General features: G+C 42.6%; 1 protein-coding gene across 13 annotated transcripts in view; it reads right to left on the bottom strand.

Moving 5' to 3' along the window:
• Window positions 1-26,803, bottom strand: part of adgrb1a (adhesion G protein-coupled receptor B1a) — a 153,445-nt gene that overhangs the window by 100,583 nt on the left and 26,059 nt on the right. For all 13 annotated transcript variants that reach the window (XM_020637022.3, XM_020637016.3, XM_020637017.3 and 10 more), the window contains exon 2: window positions 8,655-9,612. In XM_020637022.3, coding sequence (XP_020492678.1) covers window positions 8,655-9,387 — 733 coding nt within the window. In that variant the 5' untranslated portion in view covers window positions 9,388-9,612. The remainder of the gene's footprint in view (window positions 1-8,654; window positions 9,613-26,803) is intronic.

Below are 26,803 nucleotides of genomic sequence, written 5' to 3'. Positions count from 1 at the left end.
ACACCAGCATGGAGCATCTCGCTGCCATCGCCCTTCAGTTTATTCCTGCCCACATGGCGCCCCATGTGGTGAACACCACGACGCGCTCCCTCTACACACACACACACACACACACACACACACACACACACACACACGCAGGAACACCTACATACAGAATCAGCTCTATTCCCTCCCTCAGTCAGCCACCCACATGTAGTCACGAGGGACCTGTGCGTGGTTACACCGGTATGTGCACTACTCTCTGGTGTGACATTTCACCATGTGTGTGTGTGTGTGTGTGCGTCACTGCTGCATACTAGTGTGTGTATGCAGGTGCTTGGGTCCACGCATATGATTGTGTGGAGGAGCCAATGCATCAGTTTCGCTTTAGGACTCCTCAGTGCTCCTTATGGAGGCGTGTTGGAAATCCCTTAGTTTAGCAACATTACGGCCCAGCCGGGCGGAGGCTCGCAGGGAGAGACGCAGCACTAACATCCATCTTCCTCAAGACGCAGCTGGCTGCCAGCTACTGGGGAAAAGAAGTGCAAGTCAGGAGGGTTTTATGAGTATTTTTCCTTCTTCTTCTCTCCCCACACTGTCACCGTTTTAGACCGGTCTGCTCCTTTTTTATTTCTTAACCCCTCCATCACATCAATACGACAGCCCTGATTAGACTGTGATAAAAACCTCAACAATTGAGTATCTCAACCCTGCCAAGGCTTTTTGCCAGAGCTGACTGACCAAGTGGAGACAGTGTAGTTAGAGAAAAGAGTCCTCTATCCGTCAGTTTTTTCACACATACAGCAGGTTCTACTGCACTCACAAAAAAACAGCTGTCTGGCTGGTCTGAGGCCAGCAACAACATGCTGGAAGAGCCAAAAATCACAACTGATTTTTGCAAGCCAATTTCAGCACTGATATTAAAGAGTTGCACAAATTAAATAAATACACATTTGATTAGAATCCCCTTTAATGTGGTTATTAAGGCTCTGCACATCTCCACAGACACTCGGCTAAACCTCACTTCAGGTTGATGGTGTGCAGAGCTCTGCAGAACACCATTTACATGAATCAGTGGTTAAAGTGTCACACGATGACGACTGACATCAAAAGCAATGGAAGAGTTTTTGACATGTCAAACAAAGGTTTGAGGTCTAATAAAGTTATATGTCATATACAGTCACCTGTGTTGGTTTATCATGGGTGTGCAGAGCCTATAAACATGTGTTAAGGAAATTAGAAGAAGATGTACTACGTATACCAACAGGATCCTATGGACATGTACTACTGGAGAGGTGTCAGAGTGAGGGGGCTGCCCACAGCGAGCTCTCCTGAACTGGTGGGTGTTCAATGCCTTGCTCAAGGGCACCTCGGCAGCACTAAGGAAGTGACCTGGCACCTCTCCAGCTACCAGACCATTTTCCAAAGTTGGTCAGCACCGGATGTGGATGCTTTTAGCTTGGCTGCTTAAACTACTTACTACCACATTTGACTCAAACATAGTTCTATTTTAAAGGCTTTCTATGTGATTTTTCACACTTAAATGTAAAAGAAATCAAGTATATCCTCTGAAAATAACTCTGTGAGTCATGACTGTCTACAATGGGTGTAATACCCGAGTCCCACTGTCTGTGATGCTTTCAGAGTTTTCAGAGTCCTATCTTCAGTTTGTTTACATCGCCCGGACAGCCGGCTGACTCCTCCCCTTGCGTGTAAAAGTTGTTTAATTGAGGGACTAGAGAAAAGAAGAATAACATACTGTACTCACTGCTTAACTGTGTTTCTAGATCACGCTCATTTCAGGTAAATTTACATTTGCATAATAAAGATCACTAGCATTAGCATGCTAACACAACAATGCACAGCGAGTTGTTTTGGTTTCATGCTGGTGCTCAAGGGCGACATCTGCTGGATCAATTGCATATAAAGCCTTTAATGAAAAAAAAGTATTTTGTAAATTGTCCTTTGTCTCCCTTTGTGTCTGTCTGCAGCTTTGTGATGTTGCTGACTGTCTCAGCTAGGAAAAGAGGTTCTTAGTCTCAATGGGACCAACCTGCTTAATTAAATATTCAATTAAAAACGCAGTTGTGCACTAACATACAAATACAGTTCAGTGACCGCAGCCTACTGCTGGTGTCAGTGGTCAAACAGAAAAATAGCCCACATGTTGGTTGCTGTCAGGTTTTTTTTTGCCTGGACCTGACACACACTCCCCATGACAGGGACCTTTACAACTCACACACACTCACGCCTACGAGTCATAGCTTGTGTGACAGCTGAGTCACTGTCACTGGCCTGAATCTGGATTTGGGGAAGATAAAAAAGCCAAACAAAAGAACTTGTGGCCACAAAAGAAAGCTATTAAAAAAAGAGAAGAAGAAGAGAACATTCAGATGCGACTTGTGTGGATGTTTTCCCTCCAGTTTTCATCGCGATGATAGACAAAGAAAACTCTTAAAGTACACCTTGGTGATTTGGTAGTTCTTGTCAAAGGCAGACTGGATCAAATCAGGTTTGTTAGTTCAAGCAGGAACCAGTATCTACATTAAATAGTCTGCAGAGAGCCGAGATCAGAAAAAGAGAGGGAACAAGAACATGAGATGCAAATGGATGTAGGCTCCATTTTGAGGTCAATATGCTCAACACTTGTAGCATGAAAGTCAACTTTATTCACAAATTAGGCCGACGCGTTTTGGTCTAAATGCTTGGTCCCATGATAAAAGCCAGGGTCCCCTGATGAAGGCCACATGCCGATGTTCGTCAGTCTAATTTGGTAATAAAGTTGACTTTCATACTACAAGTGATGCTCGAGCATTTCGACCTCTTCAAGCCTTTTACTCTTCTTAGTTCACACTTTTTTTTAGTTGGTGAAGTTGTGCCAGAAAATCCTGCTCTGCGACGACACTGGTTTCATAAGACAACATTTTCCTGATGAGGAAAATCACAAAATTTTTATTTTGTGATGTATAATATCAACTTTCAAGTGTAAGGATTTTTAATTTATTCAGTTTGTAACGTTGACATCTTTTTTCATGCAGAGAGGCGACACTGCCTTCTCTTCTTTGTCTCAGTGCCTATTCAGTCTGAGCGGCGGTGTCCTTGTTTTGTAATTTTTTCAATGACTAATAAATAGTTCACACATTAAGTGACTGAGATGCTGAATGATATTTAGAGTGCATGAACAAGGCAACCGAGGCGCGACCCTTCACGATGCTTGGGTATGGATGAAAACTCTCCTCTTTCACCTTCACTTGCTGGCTTTCTAAAAACTATCACCATGGTGTCTGTTTTGTTCAGCGTGAGTCATGTGCTTTCTCATCTCCACACATCTCCCTCATCCATCCTTTAATCACTCACTGCCTCCACTGCTGTCAACTGAGGGCAACAAATGAATCCCTTTTTTTCGCTCCGTGCCACACCACGTTTGGTGACATAACACCACATCCACACACATTGGAGGAGTATACCAGAAAAGGGTTTTCATGCACAATACTTCGAGACCGACACTACCAATGGAAACTATTTGGTCTCAAAACCTTTTACTTTGACCATTTGAATGTCAGAACATTCCAGAAATAGCCCTTAAATCATCGTGTCCTCTCATCTTAAAGGTTAAAGATTTCTCACATATAGCACCCGAGCTGTGTGCACACTGTGAGCCATGGGTGTATGGGAGCATGGGCCAATGATCATTAGCTGCAATTAAAGTATTCGAGCATGATCATCATTTCTTAATGATGTTTTTTTTTTGTTTTTTTTAAAGCGTCTCATTGCAAATATTTAGTGATGAAATTAGCTTTCCGGGATATTTGCTTTCCCTGCTATTCAGGGATGCAGCTGAAATTCATAGTTGAAAGCAGAGAGATGTATTGGTTTAAAATCATTTCACCCTTTAAATGTGATCAAAGGTCACATCAGAATCGATACAGATTAAGCTCTTCCCATTGATGATTTTATTGACAAAGAAAAACAGATCATCTAGCTGTGCTCTATCTGTAACACCAGAGGTCAAACTCACTCATAGTGCGACATCTGGTATTGTATTTTCAATAGAATTGAAACAACGATCCTATCAGTCTAAAAAAAAAATCAATATACTAACCTAACCATTCACCCCTAAAAACACAGAGGTTGACCCCTCGGTGGATTGTTTTCATATTAAGATGCATTCCAATTTGAACGTTATGGGTTTTTATTTTATTTTTGGAATAACATGTGCTGTGTCTCTGTCTCTTGACCCGTCATCATTGTCCTAGACAAAGAAGGTTATCATTGTGATGGTCTGACGATAATGTAAGAATGTGCAACTTTTTGACCCTGTAGATGTCGCCCTTGAGCATGAAACCAAAACAAACTGCTGTTTGGCGACACCTCTGCCATACTAAATCCTCCGCTCTCCTACAGCGACACACCTCCAACCCCTCTCCCCCTCGCGTTTGCACAAAGGTGTTATCAAATTGGAATGCACCATAATGAAGCACTAAGCACAAGCTGCGGACAAACATGCCCTCGCCTCGGGCTGCATTGTTTTGGTAGGTCTGTTGGGTCTAGATAATATAACAATGAGAAAGGTGTTTTACCTGCTCTTTTGAAATGTGTCTTGAAAAAACATGCATTGGCACTAATCATATAAAGATTCATTGATTCATTGATTCAGTGATTTAGCCTCAGGTAATCTGAATCTCCTTTCAGAGGGGGGAGCTTTAATTCACCGCAGAGAGGATGCTGAAGACACTGAACGATGTCCCGGACCTTAGATGTTACTCTTTTATAAGAGGTGTAAGACAAATCTGGTGAGTTAATGCTGGTGATTTGACCGGCCAATTTAAAACGTGTTCTATGTATTATTCATTCATCTAATCAGTATTCACGAAAGGCTACCAAACCAGGTGGATACAGCAAAGGAAAGGACAGATGGACCATGAAATTGTAAATGAGTGTCATTAATTTACCCCCCTCCATTGATATTGAATGTGAATCAGTTGTCAATGACATCACTGAAGTACTTATGACTTTGACAAGACATCAACGAGTACAGTCTAAACTTGCTGTTTTGGTAAATGTGTTTGTCACCCAATATATTTGATGTAAGAAGTAATGGTATGGAAAAAGGACAGTGAAAACATTTAAGTGCAGATCTATGGAATGCAAACTTTCTGCAAAGAACATCATATATATATAAGACATGCCTGCCAAAACTTCTTCACCCCAAACTCCCCCCCTTCCTTCATAAAGGGCACACTTCTTCCTGCAGTCGCATGGAACATTGGCACTGGAGGTAAATTGTAATGTGCAGCTCGACCCAATATGGACGTACAACTTGTGATACTGGCCTGAAAAAATTGGCTAAAATGAACAGAAATGTCAGGCTGAAGGAAAGGAAACGGAAAATTCAATGTATTATCAAGCTGCTCTTAGGGGCACCAGGGTAAGCTTTCAGAGTCCACACAGGGAGCAGCCTTAATATAAAGTTTCAATTTAAAAAGAATCCAACTTTTTCTCTGTCCTTTCAGTGATAAGCTGCTCGGACAGGAATAGAAAAGTTGTACTTTCATTAAAGGCCCAAAATGTAAACTATCTACTGAATGAAAAGATACAAATACCTTACTATATGATCAGACGTTAAGGAAACACGCTATGTGGAAGTGCTGGTCTGTTTTTGAATTGACCAGAGAAGGTAGGCGGTTTTAAGGCACCCCCACACGGCCGTTGTTGGGAGTCCTTCTTGAAAGAATGAACTCGCAAGCTCACGAGAACAAGCGACAGACAAACAGTTTGAATCCTCATCTGTTAGGGGAGCAGCAGCCCCACAAAGTCTGCACAAACTACTTGTCTAGCCCCTCTATGCAGTGGACACGAGCAGAGCCCTCAAGTGCTGACAGCAGGTCTCGCCCTCCATCTGCCACTGGGCAGAACCTTCTGTCCTTCTGCAGAGAGGAGAGTGAAAGAGGCTGGGAGACAGTGGGTAATGTATGAACTCCTGGAACCATAAAGTTCCAGCTGCAAATCACCTGACACAAACAAGCGCCACTCGTCCTCGTAAAGCCCGCTTCACTTTGTCAACTCACCCTTTCAGCTCCTGTCAGCCTCACCACTCCTCTTTATTCTCCCCCGTTCTCTCTCATCTCGGTGTCTATTGTCTCGCTTTCATTCATCACTGACAACAATCACCTGTCTGTTCGCCACTCCACTGCACAGCATGCCATATAAACAGCCTGGATCCCACACCTTTCCCCGTAAAAGAACCCATTTCATCTCCTCCACCTTCTTTTTTAATTCTCATCCAAAAATGAGATTCAACTAGTCACCTGTCCAGTAAAATATCCACAGACTGCATGCAGCCTCTGTTCGAGCTCATGACAGGGTTCCAGCCAGTCATTGACTCTGAACCTGGGTTTTCATCTACTCATATGGGCTGTAGCCAACACAGAGACATAGAGAGAAGAAAAAATCTATAATGTGTCTTTCTCCTTCTATCTCTTAAGGAGCTAACAGTGGATGGTATATTTCTTTTTATTTTTCACACCTTGAGGCACAAACAGCCCACAACCCGCTGTCGAGCACCATAAGCGGGATTACATAAGTGCGATAACTAGCAGGAGAGGAGGCCGGGGTGGCGAGGGGATATTAGCCGCTCTGGAGACTGTGAGGAGGATAAGGCAGGAGATACCCACCGCAACATCTTCTCTGCTTGGTTGGCTTCCCACGACTGGCTCAGTGTCAGCCCACTATCAGCCCCGCGGAGGGAAGGATGGGGGAGGCATGGTGGCTCAGAGGAGAAGGTGGAGGAGGAGGAGGAGGAGGAGGAGGAGGAGGAGATAGAATAAAGACCACAGGCTGATTAGGCGACAGAGAGAGGCAGAGGCAGGAGGGAGAGATAGATGGTGGAAAGGTTAGAGGGAGAAAGGGTAGCTGAGAAATGTTCCATCCCTCTGGCCATAGTCCTGACGATGCCAGGATAGAGATGTCAGACCACATCCCGTCTGCCGAGGGAGGGGAAGGAGAGCCAGGATCAAGCAGCAGACAATTAGACTTCAAGCCACAGTCCCTTATCCAATGACATTTCTGCCTCTCTCCTTCTATCTTCCCTCTTTTGTCTTTCTTTACACCATTCTCCCATCCCTGTCCTGAGCATCCCCAGAGCTATCCAATGTCAGCACTTGATTCTCCTCTGTTTTCACAGGCTTCCCGGAGGCCGATCGAGTGTCCCCATCCCAGACTGCAGAGGGACGGGGATTCAGTGTTGACCTCGCAAGGTCACAGAGCTCGCTTCCATCAAATGAAACCCTAAACCTTCCATTTGCAGTCTTTCAGTCCCTCTTTCTCTCTTCGACTTCAGCCAAAGCACTCCACTTGCTTTTGAGCCAATGTCACACAATTATCCTCACTTTTCACAAATCACACACATTTTCCACCGGGTTTGATGGCTACTGAAGATGCAATTTCTCTGTCATTTTGCTGAGTGCAGGCTAAACCTCCAAGGGTCACCTTTTTGAGGTCAGAATTTTTTTCAGAATCGTTTCTTTCAGGCAAGGCCGTTCTTTCCATAAAAACTGAAAGGAGGAACAGATGTTTGGTCATCTTAACATTTAGACAACAGCTGGAAACAAAGCAGTTGATGTATTAAAGGAAGTGCTTAAAAGTTTTAATTGGGATTCATCACAGTAGAGGGTCTTTGTTTTAACAGGATAGATTTAAAGAGACAAGAAAGGGTGTGAGAGGGTGGAAGAAAACGTGCACCAAACTGCATCAAATCAAAGAACTGTAGTCTTTGTACATGTGCGCCTGCTCTACCAACTGAGCTAAACCAGCACCCATTTGGAGGCTGTGATTAATCCTCTCTAATCATATTTTTAATGTTGGTATTTACTTACTACTACTTAAAATTCATCAAAACTTAAAATGTGCCTTATTGAAATTTAAATAAAGCTACTACCAGCCTGTTGCAACATAGCCCAAATATTTGATTTTGGGCTGGAACATCAGCTTTCAATTGGCCATCCACTGGATCCACTTGATCTGGCAGAATCACCTGAGCCCATTCAGCTTCTCGTGCTCACCACTACGCATACAGAGGCACCGATTATGCAAACATTATGAATGAAAACACAGGACCACTCAGAAGATTGCGTTTACTCTTTGCACAATTTAAGCCAGATGTTGCCACTCACCCCAACTTAAGTTCATATAAGCATAATGTTAGGCCTCCTATCACTGCCTTAGAATTCAAGATGATGAATAGCTTATCTAGTGCAAACTTTTTATTCCTCTGCATAGATCTTATCCATCGTCAAGCGACAGCTCTGAAGTCAAATGGCCTCATCGTAATGCAATAACTACATCTCCACGTGCTGTGAATGACATGATCCCTTTAAATGTCCAAGATAATGCAGCTCATGGAGGAGACATTGTTTCGTATTTGGGCTCTGTCATTTCATGACATTGATCTTTTGTCTGCTTTTTTTCCACTGTAAAAAGTTAGATGAGGATCTGTTTTGTTTGAACATGAAGTTGGAAAATCATTTGATTCATTTACATTAAAAATGATTAACTTGTCAACAGTGATAGGCCTAGTAAAGATTAAAGCATGTGAACGATGGGATCCCTTTGTAGGTTGTATTCACAAGCATTTCCTTTTTTCTGTTGAACAACCAGAAAGCTTCTCCACTCACCATTTATCTCAGCGTCTTTTCCAATCTCCCTCACGCTGGGTAAACAGTTTTCCAGGTATACTCCATTGTGATAACAGCTATCCCCCTCGCTGAGCTGCGGCGGGGGCTCCCAGCACGTGCACGGAGTCTGCATGATGCCACAGGGCCTGTTAGACGTGCTGGAAGCAAGGCAGTCCTCGAGCCACTGACACAGCATCTGACAGGCGGCCATGCTTGGATTGCGCTTTCCCACCACGAGGAACTCCGTTTTGAAGTCCCCGTTGCCTTCTGTGACGGGTGTGCCTGCCCGAGGGAGTCCCTTCCTCATTTGGAGGAACTGCTTTCCGGCCTCCAGGAAGGCCACGGGAGCGGAAGCATCGCACAGCCTCACTACCTCGTTAAAGCTCTCCATGCCCAGGTAGGTACGTGTGGTTTCCAGGAAGGAATCATATTGGAATGTGCGAAGTTGTAATGGTATGCAGTCCTTGGTGGGTTTGGTGACCTTGAGGAAGATTGTGTAGCGCCGGGGATCCGGGTTCTGCAAGGTCCAAGAACAAGGAGTGGTGGGGAACACTGACGATGACAGGAAGAAGCCAAAGAAGCGGCTCTGGACTAAAGTTGAACAGGAGTCAGACTCTGGACCCGACGGCGCTGCCTGACATGGACCCTGCATTAGCAGCAAAGGGACGACGTACAGTAGTAGCACCGGGAGAAGCCATCTTCTTTGGCCAGGAATCCAATCTGTGCTGGTCATGATTTGCAGATGAAGAGAAGGCGATGGTGTCACAGGTTGATTGCCGGTTCCCTTGATTCAAAGGACTCCTCTTCCAGCTGTGCAGGGCAAAGGAAGAAGATATGAAGGAGGAGGAGGGGGGAGAGGAGAAGGATGCGGTGTAGAAGGAGGGGGAGGAAGGTCGCTCTCAAAGATCCAGCAATCGGCCCATGGCTGCATCAGTCGACCCCCGAGATTCACACGAACCTGTGAAATTGAAGAGACAAAGATATGAATTAGACTTTGTATCTTATCAGACAACGGAATGGGATTACACAGATCCTATTTATCTCCAAAATGAGAAATCTCTATCAGCTACTGTTTACTGATTGCGCTAAAATGAGAGTGGCGGCAGTGACTCGAGCCCTGGAGGACAAAAAAAAAAAAAGTTGAATAGAAGCAGAGGGAGGAAGGAGGGGGCAGGTAGTTTAGTTAAGTTTTTCTTTATTATGCAAGTTCACAGCGGTCGCTTCCTGGGAGACAATTGCTGTCCTCACATGTCTGCTCCCATATTTCATCCGTCAGCTCATTACTTTGTCCAATTAAAGGACTATTAATTACAAAAAAGGCAACACGTGCAGTCATTTGTTAAACCACTTCAAGGATGAGTCTCAGACAGCAATGCCGAGATCAATGTCTGTCTATTTTTTTTTTTTTGCTTATTAAACCCAAAACAATTTGCTGTATTTTTTAAAGATGTATTTTTGAGCTATTTATGCCTTTATTGTAGAGATAGGAGAACGGATAGAGTCAGAAATCAGGGAGAGTAGGGAATGACATGCACGAAAGGGGCCAAAGGTCGGCTTCAAACCCGGTCCGCCCGCTTAGAGGACTATAGCCTCCGTACATGGGGCATGTGCACCAACCACTAGGCAACCGGCGTCCCCCAATTAGCTGTAATTGTGTCTTTGAATACACATTCAAAAGATGATCGCAGTATATATTTTCCTCTTTATGTGTCTTTTATTATACACAGGTGAGTCCTCTTGCCTAGCACTGTGGTTATAGCTCCAGTGCCTAAATCTACTTAAACTTTGAACTTGTGGTTATAAAGTTGGTGCTAGATTGACTGGATCACAATATCAATACAACGTTTATTACGTTTATTGCAGCTGCTTTGATCAATATTTTTTAATATTCTCTGACTCAAATGGAGGATTGAAGACAAAATTAATGTTTACTCTCTCCTTTCACCATTTTCTTGTTTTTTTGATCGCCCTAAAAATGTTATAGATGCAACTTTTATTTTCAACTCATTTGGTTCTCTGCACTCTTGCATTGATAATCAGCCATTATTCCTCTACGTAAAGCATCCCTGAAAGGCAGGGCTAACATTTGGAGAAGAGGCTCACATGATAAAAAAAAACCAAAAAAAAAACATGTATGAAACATGTGTGAGCCTCTGAGGAACACAAACAAGATAAAAGAAGTGCCGAACATCCGTGTGAACACAGAGCTGGGAACAACAAACCCAGAGAGAGTTTTACTTCTCTCTTAGAGCGCACTAACACGATGCCCAGCTACTCTGTAGCGTGCTTAAACACAATTATCCCCCCTCCCCATTACCCTGCTGGCCTGCACTCACACTGCTCCAGGACTAGCTGGGCCTAAGCACAGTTACCTCTTGTAGCCTACATAACATTGCAATGAACGTGATCATGAAGCATGCATAGTTTACAATACAGACGGACTCAAACAATAAAAAAATATACAAAATGGACGCGCAGTCGAGTCCGTTTCCGCACATCAGTGAACAACACAGAGAACGTGACAGCTACTTTACTGACTTTGTAGCTTATTTTGAGTAATTTTTGTCAGATACAGACAGTACACTCAGGGACTTCTCGATGATAGAAGGCTGTCCCACGTTGTGTACCTGTGCTTGTGCTCGTGCATGAGCTGTACCGTGCTGAAGCACACCTCTTCCAAGCGTGCCAGGGCCAAGGAAGTGTAGCGTTCTTAAGCATGGATCTTGAGTACTCACACTAGTGAAACGAACTGGACTTTGAGGGTGAAGTGAGCTTGGGCACGGTGTGACTAGACCCTTAGGATGTCTTTAGTCTCACTTGAAAAACAGACACAAAGAATAACAATAAAGTGATGCAAAAACACAAGTATCAGAATCCGCCATTGGCTAAATGTTATTTTAAGCATTTATATTTTCCCAGATTCTCACAATTGCTGCATCTCTATTATTCAGTTGACCTTCTATAAATTCAGTTTAATCTAAAGAGCAGACAAGCTAATCAAACCCCAAGTTTTATGAATAAAATTAGAGGTTCATTTAAAGGCAAAAAGTCCTCAAGGCAGCCAGACGACTAAACAGAAAAACATTGGAGCCCACCAGCCTCTCCTCAAAGTCCTTTTTTCAGACAGACTCAAATTAGTTCCACCTAGTATCCCCTTTGAGTCAATGACAAGTACAACTTGATCTCTGTCCAGCTCCTTGATAGAAAGATTTCCGGCTGTACTGAACCACTGTGTGCAGTGTTGTCAAGGATACCATCATAGTGAAGCCTGTGACTGATCAATCACAATGATCTGCAGGCCTGACAGACAGAGAGAGCCTGTGAGAGTGTTATGTTGAGAGGCATTACAGCGGGATGGAGTTAAAGATAAGTTGTCATAAACCAATAAAGATAAGTCGACAGACACAATAAGATACAATCCGAACAGAAAATCCATCTACAGCAGGCCTTAAGGGGAGAGTGTATCGTCTCCACTCAATGAATTTCTTTTCTAAACAAACTTAATTAAGCAAACTTTAATCAAGCTGTGCATCTGGCCTCGTCAACAACTGCATTTCTTTCTTAACTGATAACAAGTTCATTTAGGGAGCTGTTTCAAGCAGCTCAAGAGCCTCATATCTCACAAATCAGAACAATAAATTAATACTTTTTTATTTCAGCGGGGAACCCAAAAACTGTTTTCCTGCTAGATTTATTTTGCAGTCAGTCAACAACGTGCAGTTTGTGTGCAGCTCTTTCTAATACAATCAGTTTTTTACGAGTTTGGAGTTCTGGTTACAACCTAAGCCGTAGTCGAATTCTCAGCCTACAGTCAGGTTGATTTTTATGAAGTACAGACCCACAGCTCGCAACCAATTTGCTTAGAGTCGTGGTACCCACCACTGCTGGTCACTTGTTGTCCCTAATTCTTTTCAATCAAACCGGCACTCCACAAGGTTCATTTACTGTACATAAATTGGACAAAAGAAGTCGATTGTTGGACAAACTCGGATTGGATTTCATGGTCAGATGTGAAAGAAAATGTCAGCAGTGTGGGAGTATTGCAGCGTCTTAAGGAGAGATCAGCATCATGCATTGCTTTGTGCAGAATATGTAGAAATCCTTGGATGAGCAGTTTACAGAGTCAAGTGGCAAACATCAGAGTAAGGAAGAAAAACTATGACTCAAGCATGTTGTTTAAGCTAACATTTAGGGCTACAATCACCTGCCTCTGGAGGCGGCGACATCCAGACAAGTCCATCCAGAGTGGAGTGGAATTAAAAATATGTGTCTTACATCAACAGAGCGCCCTTTCCCTTTTGTGTGTCTAAAATAACCCTGGATTAATTCATGTGTGTCATTTCTCACAACCCTAAAGCCACGGCGCGTCTCTCTATGTAATATCAGTTACCATCAAAGGCCTCTCTTCCGGCACACTGATTGATCTTGTCTCATTTCATCTCAGTCGGACTGATGTCTCATTCTTCCTCGTTCCATTTCCCCCCCGCCCTGGGCCTGGCAGTTTTTTTTAAGTTACCCCTCGCAGGGAAATGCATCCTGGGGGAAACTGCCGCGGCCTCTTTCAGCAGACGGGCCTGACAGTAATGAAATGAATAGAGCTTTAACAGAGGATAAAGAGCTGTTCTTTATCGACAGCTCCGCCTCATTTATCTCCAGGCCCCCCCCCCACACACACACCACACCCCCACCTCCTCCTGCTCCTACTAACCTGCCACCAGGGGAGTCCCATCACCTAACATGCCGCGCTCTATCTGAACTTCCTGCTCATGTCAAGCCTCCCCTCATTGCTAACACCAACCAATACCCGCCCCCCGCACCTCCGCCTCCGCCTACCTACCTCCCACCCTGAAACACTCACACAGACAGACGCCCCCCCCCGTCCTGTATCGACCGATCGTCTATGAGAAGCCAACAGATGGAGAGCAGCTATTAACACGCTTTCATCTGCTCTGCAGCCGAGGAGAATAGGATGTGGCAGTGAAAGGAGAGATATGATCCCGAGGTGCGCAGTGGCAGTCTGCTGAATGAAATCTAACCCCGAGATTAAACTTGATGTTCCCCCATCAATTAATCAATGCAACTCTTTGAGCCTCTGCGGTTACATGCTGTATTAGATTTTTTAAAAGGCACAGAGGGAGGTTTTTTACAGCTCACAGAATAACACTGAGCTGGAGAAAGCACACAATACAGGAAGGTGGAAGTAAGCGAATATAGATGTATTTGTAATGGTTTTTTTTGCAGAGTTGACATCAAATGTGCTATATTAGACAACGTTCTAGCCACCCCTCTATAAGGCATTATTAAAGGCCGGAGAAGTAGCTGCAGTGCGCTTGCAGGACTGAGAGGTTCAGGAGATCCTTTGTCCTCACAGCCATTAGACATAACACACAGGACAACGGCATCAGCTCATGACTTGAGCTGTGGGTGGAATGTCACCGCCTGCCTTCCTCCTCAGCACTCGCTTGCCCCGGGAAACGGTGCAGTGATAAGAACTATAAAGAACTGTGGACACTCCTAGGATTTTATTTATGTGTTAATTTATCTATGCATATTTAGATTATTCAAGACTCTCTTTTTTTGTAGTCCGGTTTTTAACAATTAGCATCGTCTTTTTCACAGTTTCTTCAATGTTTTAACTTCTATGTGTGAGTTATGGGATACACCTGTATAGACCTGAGTACATCTATCCATCTATATTTTTGAGATGTTTGCTTTAGAAGGCTGCATTGCGACTGATTTCCTTGAGGTGGAATTCAAAGCCCTCAAAAACATACTGCGGCTTCGAGACCTTGTTTCCACTCACATTTGTGTACATAGGTGAGTCAAAAGGAAGACTATTCATTCCTCTGGTAATCTCCATGATATGTGATGTGCCCAACCGATATGTGATTTTTGTGGCTGATGTCAATATTGGTGTATTTAAGGTGTCCTGCAGCACCCTCGGGACCCCTACCTCCTGCGCCCATGAATCAGAGCCTCATTTTGGGATGTTAGCCGGAGACATTTTGTAACTTTTTAGTAGCTATAAGTTGTTTACACCACACACTTTGAAATCACACATGTTAACATTAGAACTTCACAGAACAGTATTTCCTGTATTTTTGCTGCAAGCTGCTGGTTTATTCAGATTAAGAGTGAGAGAGTTCCTGGCTGTGTGAAAATGTTAGTATTCTGAAGCTGTGGAATATTTCATTCCTTTCAGCCCTATGGCTGGAACAGCAAGCAATTAAAAGAACAAAGGTGTTGCATTAGCCAGCAGCCTAGAAGCAAGAGTCCATGTAAACAAGCCCAACAGGCGCTCTCTCTGTGACTGAGTCAGAACAATGGCCCAATCACAGGGAAGCAACAGTCCCCTCAGACAGAGATGTAGACGAGGAGAGAGATAGAGGCAAAGACAAAGGGAGCACTGATGAGAAAATGATAGAGTCGCACGGAGCATCACTTCTCACATCAGCAGCGCAGGGATTACAGGCTGATTAGCAGGGACCTGCTGCCACACGCCGCCGTGTAAACTACAAGGCAAAAAGCCACGGGGGCTGCAGGCAGACGAGTTCCCTCTGCTCTGAAGTACAAATTGTATAAATGCTCCTCTGTGGGATTGAATTCTGCCACTGCTTTGATAAATAATTTGATATCAGTTATAGCAGTTTGTGATGTCTGGACATTGATCATGGATATTTAGTGTGTTAAACATCGCTCAGGTGAGAAATCAATCACAGGAGGAGACACAGGGACAGAGACACTGATGGAAGATGAGGAGACACAGGAACATAGGGATTGATGGAAGATGAAGAGACACAGGGACAGAGACACTGATGGAAGATGAGGAGACACAGGAACAGAGACACTGATGGAAGATGAAGAGACACAGGGACAGAGACACTGATGGAAGATGAGGAGACACAGGAACAGAGACACTGATGGAAGATGAGGAGACACAGGGACAGAGACACTGATGGAAGATGAAGAGACACAGGAAGAGAGACACTGATGGAAGATGAGGAGACACAGGGACAGAGACACTGATGGAAGATGAGGAGACACAGGAACAGAGACACTGATGGAAGATGAGGAGACACAGGAACATAGGGATTGATGGAAGATGAGGAGACACAGGGACAGAGACACTGATGGAAGATGAGGAGACACAGGAACATAGGGATTGATGGAAGATGAGGAGACACAGGGACAGAGACACTGATGGAAGATGAGGAGACACAGGGACAGAGACACTGATGGAAGATGAGGAGACACAGGGACAGAGACACTGATGGACGATAAAAAATAACTCTCATTTTTTAAATCTGATGTGCAAACTTAGTCACAAGTCAGTCTACAATAAACACATGACTGGTGCTTTTGAGTCAACAGGACCATAAACAAAACTAACTCTATGTTGTGGAAGAAAAAAAACAACATAGTCCTGTTCTCCTGAAAACATGAATGTGGATCAGAGTGGTGAGTATGAGTGTAAGCATTTTCATTTAAGAGTGTAAAAAAGGAAAACATTGCATGTCCTTGTCAGTGATGTGTTTCCACGTCCTTCTCTTGGATTAAAGATATGAAAGAACATAGACTTCGATTTTTGAAGGACACAAGATGGAAGTTGTCCTTCAGCCAACAGGGTAAAAAAAAAAAAAGGTGCCGAAATCACTGCTTCACTTGCTTAAATAAATGTGCCTTTTGGTGGGAAATATGCAAGCTCTAAAGGAATGTGATGTGTATATATTTGTTCTGAATTCTTTATGTTTAGAGACATTTATGTTCAGAGACTTTTATTTTGAAATATTACTTTGAAAAGGACGTTTGCTGCTGTGTTGTCATCTAGGCTATTCTATCAGTGCAAGAAGTCTTTGAAGATCTACTAAAGAAGTTTGCATCGTGATGTAAAGCTTCTGAATCCATCTGATGACTCTGTGTTCTCTGAGCAGAACCCTGTAGTGGAACATTTTCCAAAACCAAGTTTCAGAGGGTTTAATACCCTATACAGGAATTACATGTTAGGGCAGTCGTTTTCTGCTGGGTCCTCATATAACGGATATAAATATTTCAAGCCCCATATCCCATCACACCTGTCACCATGCACACTGAAACATCATCAAATATCGATGGACTAACAAGCGGCTTTTAAAGAGGAAGGAATTCTGCAACATGAAACTATCATCATTTTTAAGATAGTCAACAGTCATTGTTTTAAACAGACTTTGTCTTTTCTACTTGACTCTCTGAAGATGAACAATTCTCAAAAAATGTGGGGAAAAAAATAATGAAAATCTTCTTTTAAGAATCATACTTCCCAGTCCTACAATCATTTCAATGACTAGTGTGGCCTTGTTTAGTGCTTCAGATCTTCTCAAGGCTTTATTGCAGCTTTAAGACTGCCACTCTTTTATTCGTTTTCAATGTCAAGCTTTGGCCTGTACTTTGTGTTAGTTGAGGAAAATGCAGGAAAACATCTCCCACACAGGTAGACTGTGGTAAAAGAAAGGCGTGTGTCTTGTGTAGATTCATTGTTAGCTTTGGGTTTATCTGGAAGTCCTCTCACAAAACTCCCCATGTATGGCTGGCAGTGCAAAACAGTCCCAGGTCCCCACTGTCATAACCTTGGACCCCCCCCCCCCTCACTTTGGGAATCACTGTTTTAGGGTATTGATTTCTCTGAACTAAAAAATCACAACAGTCCAGGAAATTCTCTCTGACTACAGCTTCCCTTCTTATAATCATGAGGCTACATCAGGAAGCTTTACAGAAGACCATAAACTCACCCAAAAAGAGGTTCCTCAGCTGACTGGCAAAGAGGTTTTGGGCTGGCAAATACTTCTTGGTAGAAAACACATTACTGCTAGTAAAGGGTGGAATTATGTAGACGATTTAAACTAATCAAAGGATTACTAACATCACATTTAACTCAGTCTTTAAAATGAACAAAAACGCTACAAAGCATGCATCATGTTCAAGTTGATTCTACTTTGGGCTGGTTTTAAAACAAGTTATGACAAGAAAAACCAATTACAACGTCCCTCATCCCAAAGTCCAACTTGGTACATCCCAGATTGCCAACACCTGGTGAAGCATGGTGCGTTTATGTACAAACGTTCATGAGAGAAACATTTTCAATTCGCTTGATAATCAAATGTTTGGTGTCCCTTTTGCATCACATGCCGTCCAGGTTGTTCATTCTGTCAGCCTGACTGTCACTGGCACTAAATGATTTATAATATCTCATTACCCAAAGCATGTTTATAATGGATACTGTGCGTGCCAAAGCAGATACAGCTCTCAGAGGATAATATCAACTGCTAGTAGACGACCTTTCCTTTGAACTAACTGTAAATCCTTTTTCTTTAAAACACAGTAAGAAATCTTTATTTCTCTTTCAAAATTCATGAATGGACTTGAGCGTGGAGGTCAAAAGAAAAAAAAACGAGCTGGAGGCAAACACGGCGGGTCTTTCTCTCAACAAACTGCTGCTGTGTCTGTACAGCTGCACCCTGATGGCTGCGACAACAGAAACCCGCGACATCTTGCAAGGCTCCTAAATTAAACGGATAATCATCTGTCTGTGCTGATGAATGTGTTTACTGTGGTAAATGTCAAAGCCTTTCTAATAAGCAGAGGGAGGACATCACACACACACACACACACACACACACACACAGGATCTTGCTCACCATTATTCAAAAACACATTTCATTACAGCTCCCACAGAGCTCAACTCGGAGTCGTACAATGAAAGTGGTGAATGTTTAATTGATGAGAAGTGACTTTGAATAAAAATTATTTAGTGGATTCAAAAAGGGAGAGTCAGAATGCACATTCTGTTTAATGTCAAAAAGGAATTTAGTCCCCATAAATCTCCTCCCCAGTCCTTTTGGAAAGCGAAAGCAGGCTTTGTGTGTGTGTGTGTGTGTGTGTGTGTGTGTGTGTGTGTGTGTTTGTGTGTGTGTTTGTAGACGATAGAAATAATTCCACCATTGTGTGGGAGGAATTTACTTTACAGTCCAAAAATCTGCGATGCAACCTGTCTCACATTGCATTAAGGAGGCAATATCCCAACTGGAACAACATCCAACTGGCTCCCGACCATTCAGGGGCGGTTCACATGCTGCTTCACAGGCCTTTTACTGTCATGGCTGTTGGATGCAACCACTAAACGCTGGTAACTTTTACAGTTTAGTTATTCGCCGTATTGCATTGAAGTTCAGCACACAACACAGGCCTCCCGAAGCTGCCAGATTCTTTTATAGCCCAGGACTTAAAAATGTTAATGAATGGATATAAGAAAAAACACATAAACAGAATGGACGTTAGTATGTGTACACACTTGAAACAAAAACAAGCTAACCAGTCGAGGCAGCAGTAGACTAACAATCCCCCTACAGTAACTGCTTTGGTGGAAGAAGCTAGCAGCTGTTTCTGAAAGGAAAAAGACCTTCCTGTACCTTCACCTGCCTGATTCACAAAACGACTGCAAAGTCAAAAAGACACCTTCTAATTCACAAATCACTACTTTTGACAGAGTACGCTGTAAGCACGTGTCAAGCTGCACAGAATACAACAAAGCCGACAGGAAGTCACACAAGGAAACAAAAAAAGAGCGTCTGGTCAATTTCAAAATAAAACACAATATACAATTCTACAATTCACTTAGCAGACGCTTTTATCCAAAGCGACGTACATCAGAGAGTAAGAACAACACAAGCAAGGATCTAGAAAAAAGGGAACAATGTGAGTAAGAGCAAACGATCAGCTTTGAGTCTGATTGGACACACAGGTGCTGACAGGAAGTGACCAGAGGCAAAGCACAACATTGAGGGCAGTTCTTGAGAGCTCTAATCAGTATAGAAACCATCTTATAAGTCGTCGTTATCAAACAAAAACCATCGTCACAACCACCATCATCATCAATAATATAAGGACGCATGATCGTATTTTCCATCATTTTATCAACGTTATATCAAAACAGGCACCAAACGAACAACGAATCATCCTCAGAAAGACAAAGCAGCATTTTTCTCTTTATTCTGTGATGTGTGTACAGCTGCTCATGGCTGCACTTACGTTCAAGAAAACGGACCCAGTGGGACAGGACACACGTCGTCTGGTGATGCTGGTGGCGCTGGTGGATCGAGGTGAGTGTGTGGAAATTGAGGGTGAGAGTAACAATCTGAGCCTATTTGTGGCAAACATAGACTTTGAGTGTACATACTTTTATCAGTTTGTTTGATAACCTGTCACAGTATGGATGACTCTGCCGCCATTATAGCCTATAAGCAGGCTGAAGGAAATGACACTTTTTGCACTTATTAGTCATCTAGATGCCAACATGTGTCAAATTGGGGCCAGGGATGTCCACTCTGATGGACCCTGAGAACAAAGCACTATCTGTTCCCTCTTCCCTGGTTATCTTCTGTACATGCACAAATAGTACTCCCTCCTCTTTTCCATTAAACGTAAAAACACATCCCTCGATTTAATAGTTTTCTTAGAAAGTGTAATAAAAAGGTGCTCATGCAGAGTGTTGTTAAAAGGTTTTTACTGACACTAACTTGGAGCCAGGAGTGACAGACATTAAAATTAACCAAGTGGAAAGGTTAAGTCTTCAATCTGATGGTTATGGTTCGCTTTTGTAGCTCTTCTATAGAGGCATCGGTTACAGTAGTTCTTCCTTGACTTTTTCTGCCAGCACCTCCCTTCTCCCCTATTTTTGCAGATGAATACAATTACGAGCCCCCCCCACCCCCCCACCCTCTCCTCACCAAACACATCAACATATATTAACATCCACAAAACACACTGAGACACGCTCTTTGCTATAATTTATCTTTATCTATCTTTATTTATCTTTGCATCATTGACAGCACAGATTACAGAAATATAGCATTTTCAGTGTGGTTCAACAAGCTGAAAAGCAAGACTTAAAAACAACTTTAAAGGCTTAATATGTGATTTTTTACACTTAAATATAATATAAATCAAGTATATCCTCTGAAAATAACTCTGTGAGTCATGACTGTCTACAATGGGTGTAACACCAGAGTCCCACTGTCTGTGATGTTTTCAGAGTTTTCAGAGTCCTATCTTCAGTTTGTTTACATCGCCCGGACGGCCGGCTGACTCCTCCCCTCACGTATAAAAGTTGTTTAATTGAGGGACTAGAGAAAAGAAGAATAACATACTGTACTCACTGCTTAACTGTGTTTCTAGAGCACGCTCATTTCAGGTAAATTTACATGCAGTGTGAAGATACCAGCATAATAAAGATCGCTAGCATTAGCATGCTAACACAACAATGCACCGTGAGTTGTTTTGGCGTCATGCTGGTGCTCAAGGGCGACATCTGCTGGATCAAAAAATCACATATAAAGCCTTTAAAACAGGAAGCAATTAAAAGTGATACTGTAATCTGTAATATCCAAATGTCTTCTCTGTTATAGATTTATTTTCAGCCACACATTTGCCTTGAAGTCTTCCTACAGAATGAGCCATGATTTGCGAGCAGTGAAAAACCTCTCTTGGCCCCCTCTGTCATAACTCTAAGCCCCCTAAGGGGTCACAAGCCCCGCTTTGGGAATCACTAGGTTACAGCATCAATCTGTTTTTGAACCAGTAATTACCTGTGCACATTAGGTTTTGAAGGTGAGAAATTATGTCAGATATTAAGAGCACATCCTCTGGGGAGGAAAATGTGTTTTTCACTTGACTCTGTGAACCTGTAGGAGCATCAGGGTCTGATTAGGAAGCTTCACCTGGGGAACATTTCTCTCATGTAAGTCATGTCAGTACATTGTTGTCATGTTCTCTTTCTCCAGATTAAATATGGACAGACACAAACAGACACAGTCATGGTCATGTTGGCTGCTAGTGGAGCAGAAACGCCGCAGTCAGTCTGTATCAGTCGACGCTCGCAGCACGGGCTGCAGACAGCAAACACACGTCAGCATTGTTTACAGCACTATAACACTCGAGCCACTGAAGCACCATGAGTGTAATTGAACATGTCTATTATTAGGTTTACTGTACAGACTGTGTGTGAACTGTCGAAGCTGAGTGGCTCCAGCTGCACGGCGCTGTGTTCCTGGGAGTGAAATGAAACAAGAAGCACACGGAGCAATTACTCCAGCCGCCACAACAGGCGGCGGCTGTACTGAAGTGGATCCAGAGTTAAATACGGCCTTAATTGGATTTTACCACGATGGGGATTTATGACATGTGTAACCCCAGATTACAGTCTTACCACATGCGGAGCAAACAGCCCAAGTGGTTTTACAAAACACATTAATGGGCTGATAATGACAAACGTCCTCGGTTTTGTTGGATTCTCACTTTTAACGCTCGACGCTGTGGTCACACAACGACTCGATAAAAAGCACGGCAAGATTGGAGTCCTGATGCATGGACCTCCATGTGTGTGTTTGTGTTATCTCTCCTTCCTAATACCCATATCTCTCAGAAGAGATTACTGATGGCAGTGTGATGGTCCTTTTTTTTTTCAAATAGCACCATAAGTCTCTGTATAATGGCCGCTTTGTTCTACGACGTAATCGCATTAATATGAAAGGCAATTGCTCTGGAAAAAGCAAATCAAATCAGGCCACATCACATTCAGATGAAAATGAGTTAATCAGAAAAGCTATGTGTTTGCACAAAAAAGGAAAGGGGATTACGACGGAAAGAGGACATCATATGCAACTGGCTGATTTCAAATGTCATTTCAACTCGGTGCCATCCAACTGTAAAATGCACTTTTTGTGCAAACCTTTGCAAGTCTGAAAGAGGAGGATTCTTAAATGGGCTGGATCAGCTGGTTTAGAGGCAGTTCCTTTATGACTTCTCCAAATGTTAAAAAAAATATGAATCCACAAGAAGGCTGAGATGGTATTTGAAAAAGCTGTTTGGATTGATTTGTATTAGAGCGCTGCACAAATCAGTTTTTCTAACTAGCCCGCCCCAACAGTTTATTATGTTACGCCTGCCACAGCTGTTTACGTTTAGTGCCAGTTATCATCACACCACTGCATGTCGTTGTCTTCATTCTTAAACTACAAGAAAGATGCTCCAAGTATCAGAATGCATGTATGCATGAGGCCTATTTTAAGCATTTAGCTCGATAAACAAGTTGGAAAAATAAAACATGGCTGCTTGTGGGACTGACTGATCTTTTATATTAATTAGTGTTATTACATTAAAGGGGTAGTTGGGGATTTTTGAACTGGGGTTGAATGTCATTTGTAATGGTAGTAGCCACAGGAGTTCTCGGCCCCTTTATGAAGAAATAGGTCGGAGTGCCGGCACCATGCTAGGCTATACATCCCTGCAGATGGTGTTATTTTACCGCATAATTAAGCTAATTTTCTGAAGTAGTAAAAAGTCCCAAACATCAATGACGATATCAGTGAAATCTATATTTAGAATTATATTGCAGTCCTTTACTTTACTGTCTGGAAGCCACTTCTTTTAAGCGATACTTTGGCACACTGGTTTTACAGATTGTACAGATTTAAATGGTATTAAGACATTTAATTTTTGCATTTTCAAATAACTGAAAACGAATATTTTTTGTACATGAATTGACTTCAATTTAATTTTCTTTTTAAAAATTCGAGAATAACAAAAAGATTATAAAATTAGAGATTCACAGATTCACTTTTTTTCAGTTCTGATCCGAAATACATATGTACCGATACTGATACAGATATTTTTTTTGATCATAATTAAATGTTTTATTGTTAATGTTGGTGAACTAAACTGTACTAAACTTAAAGGAGCCAAAAAATATATATATAAATGCATAAAATTTAAATCTTTCCAAAGATATTCATCTGAAAGTTGTGCAGGCTTTACATACAAACAGGAAGCAGCAACAACGGTCAGGTTTTCAAATTAAATCTTTTATTCTGAAGTGTAAGAACTGTACTTTATAATCACATAGAAGGAGTTGCTCCATCTCGTCTGAATGTTGTCATGGAGACGATTTGTGGACAGTCTGAACGAAGTGAGAAAGTTCGAGCTGAGTGCCCGACCATCTTTCTTCGATCTGTGATGTGGATCGGCGTCGTCAGTCTGACATCTGATATGTAAATGACGTCGATATCGGACCCGATACCGGTATAAGAAATTAAATGTTATCAGTTTCAGGTAGAGGCTGAAATTAGGGTTTTAGAAGAAGACATTAAAAGATGAATAAGGAGTTTTTTGGGCTGTAAATCCTGCAAAGCTACTCTACAGGATTCACACACCAGTATGAAAGGTGAACAGGAGGAGAATACGGGATCTTTAATAAAAAGAATCTACGGGAGAGAGGGCGCTCTGGGTGACTGTAACGACCCCGTCAGCTACAATACCAATGTTTGAATGGAATAATGTCTCCTTCTAAAGAATAAAAGATTCTCCACTTCAGCTGAAATCATTTCCCTGCCTTTAAAGCCTTTTTTTTTTTTTTTTACAACAGTCGCTCTTTCCATTCAGCTTCTTTTCAATTCAAATGAAAAGCCTCGCAGTTTTTACAACCGCCGCGTACGTCGTCGTCGTCGTCGTAGGTAATGCGTCTCTTTCAGGGCCGCCTGCCGCATCAATAGAGAACCGATTCCTGATCGGCCGCAGGTTAAGTGCTGTGGAGTGGGGGAAATGATTCAATCCATTACAGCGTTATTAACGACGTATGGGGAAGTGTGATTACATGATGAGCATGTTTTTGACTAATGCATGTTATTAATCACTCCACCATGCAAACATACACAGATTTATACACGCACATGCAAACATGCAAACATGCCACAAACAAAATACGCTTGCAGAAAACACACACACACACACACACACACACACACACACACACACACACACACACACACACACACACACACACACACAAGTAAAGGGCAGCAATGACTCAGTATAATAGCCATTTGTGAAAAAGACCTTAGCAGATGACGAGGCCACACATCATCCACACATGACCTCACAGACTGATAAAGACCGTCACCGACGCCTCTATAATCCTGCTGACAGCTCAGCAACACCTCAACAATCAGCCATACATTACTGCTGTGTGTGGACCGGCCTCATGAAGATACCACTGATAGCTTCATTCGGTTCACGTTGTTCTTTAATTAGGTTGTAGTTATTTTTTTAAATAGATCTGAAAATGCATCTCCCAATGCAAATTCTTCAATGAGAGGATTTTCTTCTTTATTTAAAACTTTGTACTTACTCAAATTAATCTCCTCAGGTTGTAAACTATTGGTCTGACAAACAAAAATGTCACCTCAGGCTCCGTCTTTTTACAACGCTCGCCTCTTTCAGTTCATTTCCTGCCGACTTCTCCTCAAAATGCTCTTCAGCACTGAAAGATATTTTTAAAAAATGCCAGGCCATTCAGAATGAAAATAAAGGCATGCAGTGGAGTTTTTTTCTTCAACATACAGAATAGCTTAATAGGCTTTATTAACACGGTAAAAAGTTCCATGCTGACCTGCTAGCAGTCTCCGTCAGTGGCTCTGCAGCCAGTTTTTACATTTTTAGCACCATCTGTTTGTCAGTGAAATAGTTTACCTCTGCAGGATTCATTGTGACCAAACTGAATGCACAATGCAGGTACATCCAGAGAGTATTTTCAGTTTGACTTTAGAGCCCCCGTGAGTGCGGTAAAGCAGGTGATGAAACAGATTTTATGTTTCTATATGACCCTAAAAAATGTTAACAAGAGATTCAGCAGTGTCGGATGGCTTGGCGGTTATGTTGTGTGCCTCATGTAGAGAAGCTATCAGTGTTTCCCCAAAGTATATCTGTGAGGGGTGATGGCCTGGTCCCCAGGTCTCTGACGTCGGGAGGGGGCGGGATGCACATTAGTACACAAATCAATGTATTTTGTTCCTTTCTTTTGTTAACATGTCGGGGTGATGAGCGACAAACCCAAATGATAGGGTAAACACTGGGCTCTAGTCCTCCACACTCTGCTGGATGTCACCCCCTACTCTCTCCTCCCAATGTTTCCTCTCTCTCATCAGCTATCCAATAAATGCAAACAAAATTGCCACACAATTCATAAAATCACAAATTGATAATATGTTTGATCATTAAAAGCAAGCAGGATGAGATTTTTGAAAAAACAACAAAAACAGTGTAAATCAATGCACATGAAATAAGCACAACATAGACATGTACAGGACAAAATCAGCAAAGATAAGACGAGCCGCTTAGTCAACAGGGGGCGCCAAAATCAACACAAATTCAAAGTTTGTAAGTTTTAGCTTTGAAAGCCTGTCGATGGCGGTCGCCATGCTGGAAATGCCACCTCACTCTAACTTTCAGTCGATCTAACGACAGGATGAGAGCTGGAGCTGAGGCGGGTTTTAAACCTCCTGACAAACCGTTACACCGCGCCCGCCTGTCACTCAAGTCAGCTTCACGCCTTCTTGTGAATGACTCATAATTCTTCATCTTCAACGGATGAGTCAAGACATGAGCTACTCAACACTCAGGCTAATCAATTTTTTGTTTTGAACCAGGCTGGAATAACCACACGGTTATTCTGCGGGCATTTCTGAATAAGTATGTATGCGACTTCCGGTGCTTTTGCGGTCAGCCTCTAGTGGACACTCGAGGAACTGCATGATTTTGCAATTCCGCATTGGCTTAATTTTTCAACACTGGAGGTTGCCACTTTGATTCAAATCAAATCCGTCTTGAAGATTTCCCTTTCAGAAAATGATCCATATCATTAATCTTAATAACTCCCTTGATGGCTTTTGAATATTATGTTTAGTCATGAACAGAAAAATTGCCAACTCAAGCTTCTGAGAATCACAGAGTACGTGTTTTGAATCATTGTTTCACCTTTATTCCAAAAGCAGGTGAATCAGTGTGTGGCTCTAAAACACTGTTTAAAAAAAGAAAGAAGGAAAGTCAGTGACAGTGTGAGAAAACCTAATAGTGGAATCAGCAGACTGTGTGTGTGTGTGTGTGTGTGTGTGTGTGTGTGTGTGTGTGTGTGTGTGTGTGTGTGTGAATGTGTGTGTCTGTGTGTGTGAGATGATTGAAAATGTGCCTTCACACCATTACGCGTCAAAATGCTCACAGCAGTATGAAAGGGCTTGTGAGAACAAAACTGTGTGCCGAGCGAGCGAGCAGACACACACTGGCTCGAT

The sequence above is a fragment of the Labrus bergylta genome, chromosome 8 (genome assembly GCF_963930695.1).
Source record: "Labrus bergylta chromosome 8, fLabBer1.1, whole genome shotgun sequence".
NCBI lineage: Eukaryota > Metazoa > Chordata > Actinopteri > Labriformes > Labridae > Labrus > Labrus bergylta.
This window is presented reverse-complemented; position numbering and strand designations above follow the sequence as displayed.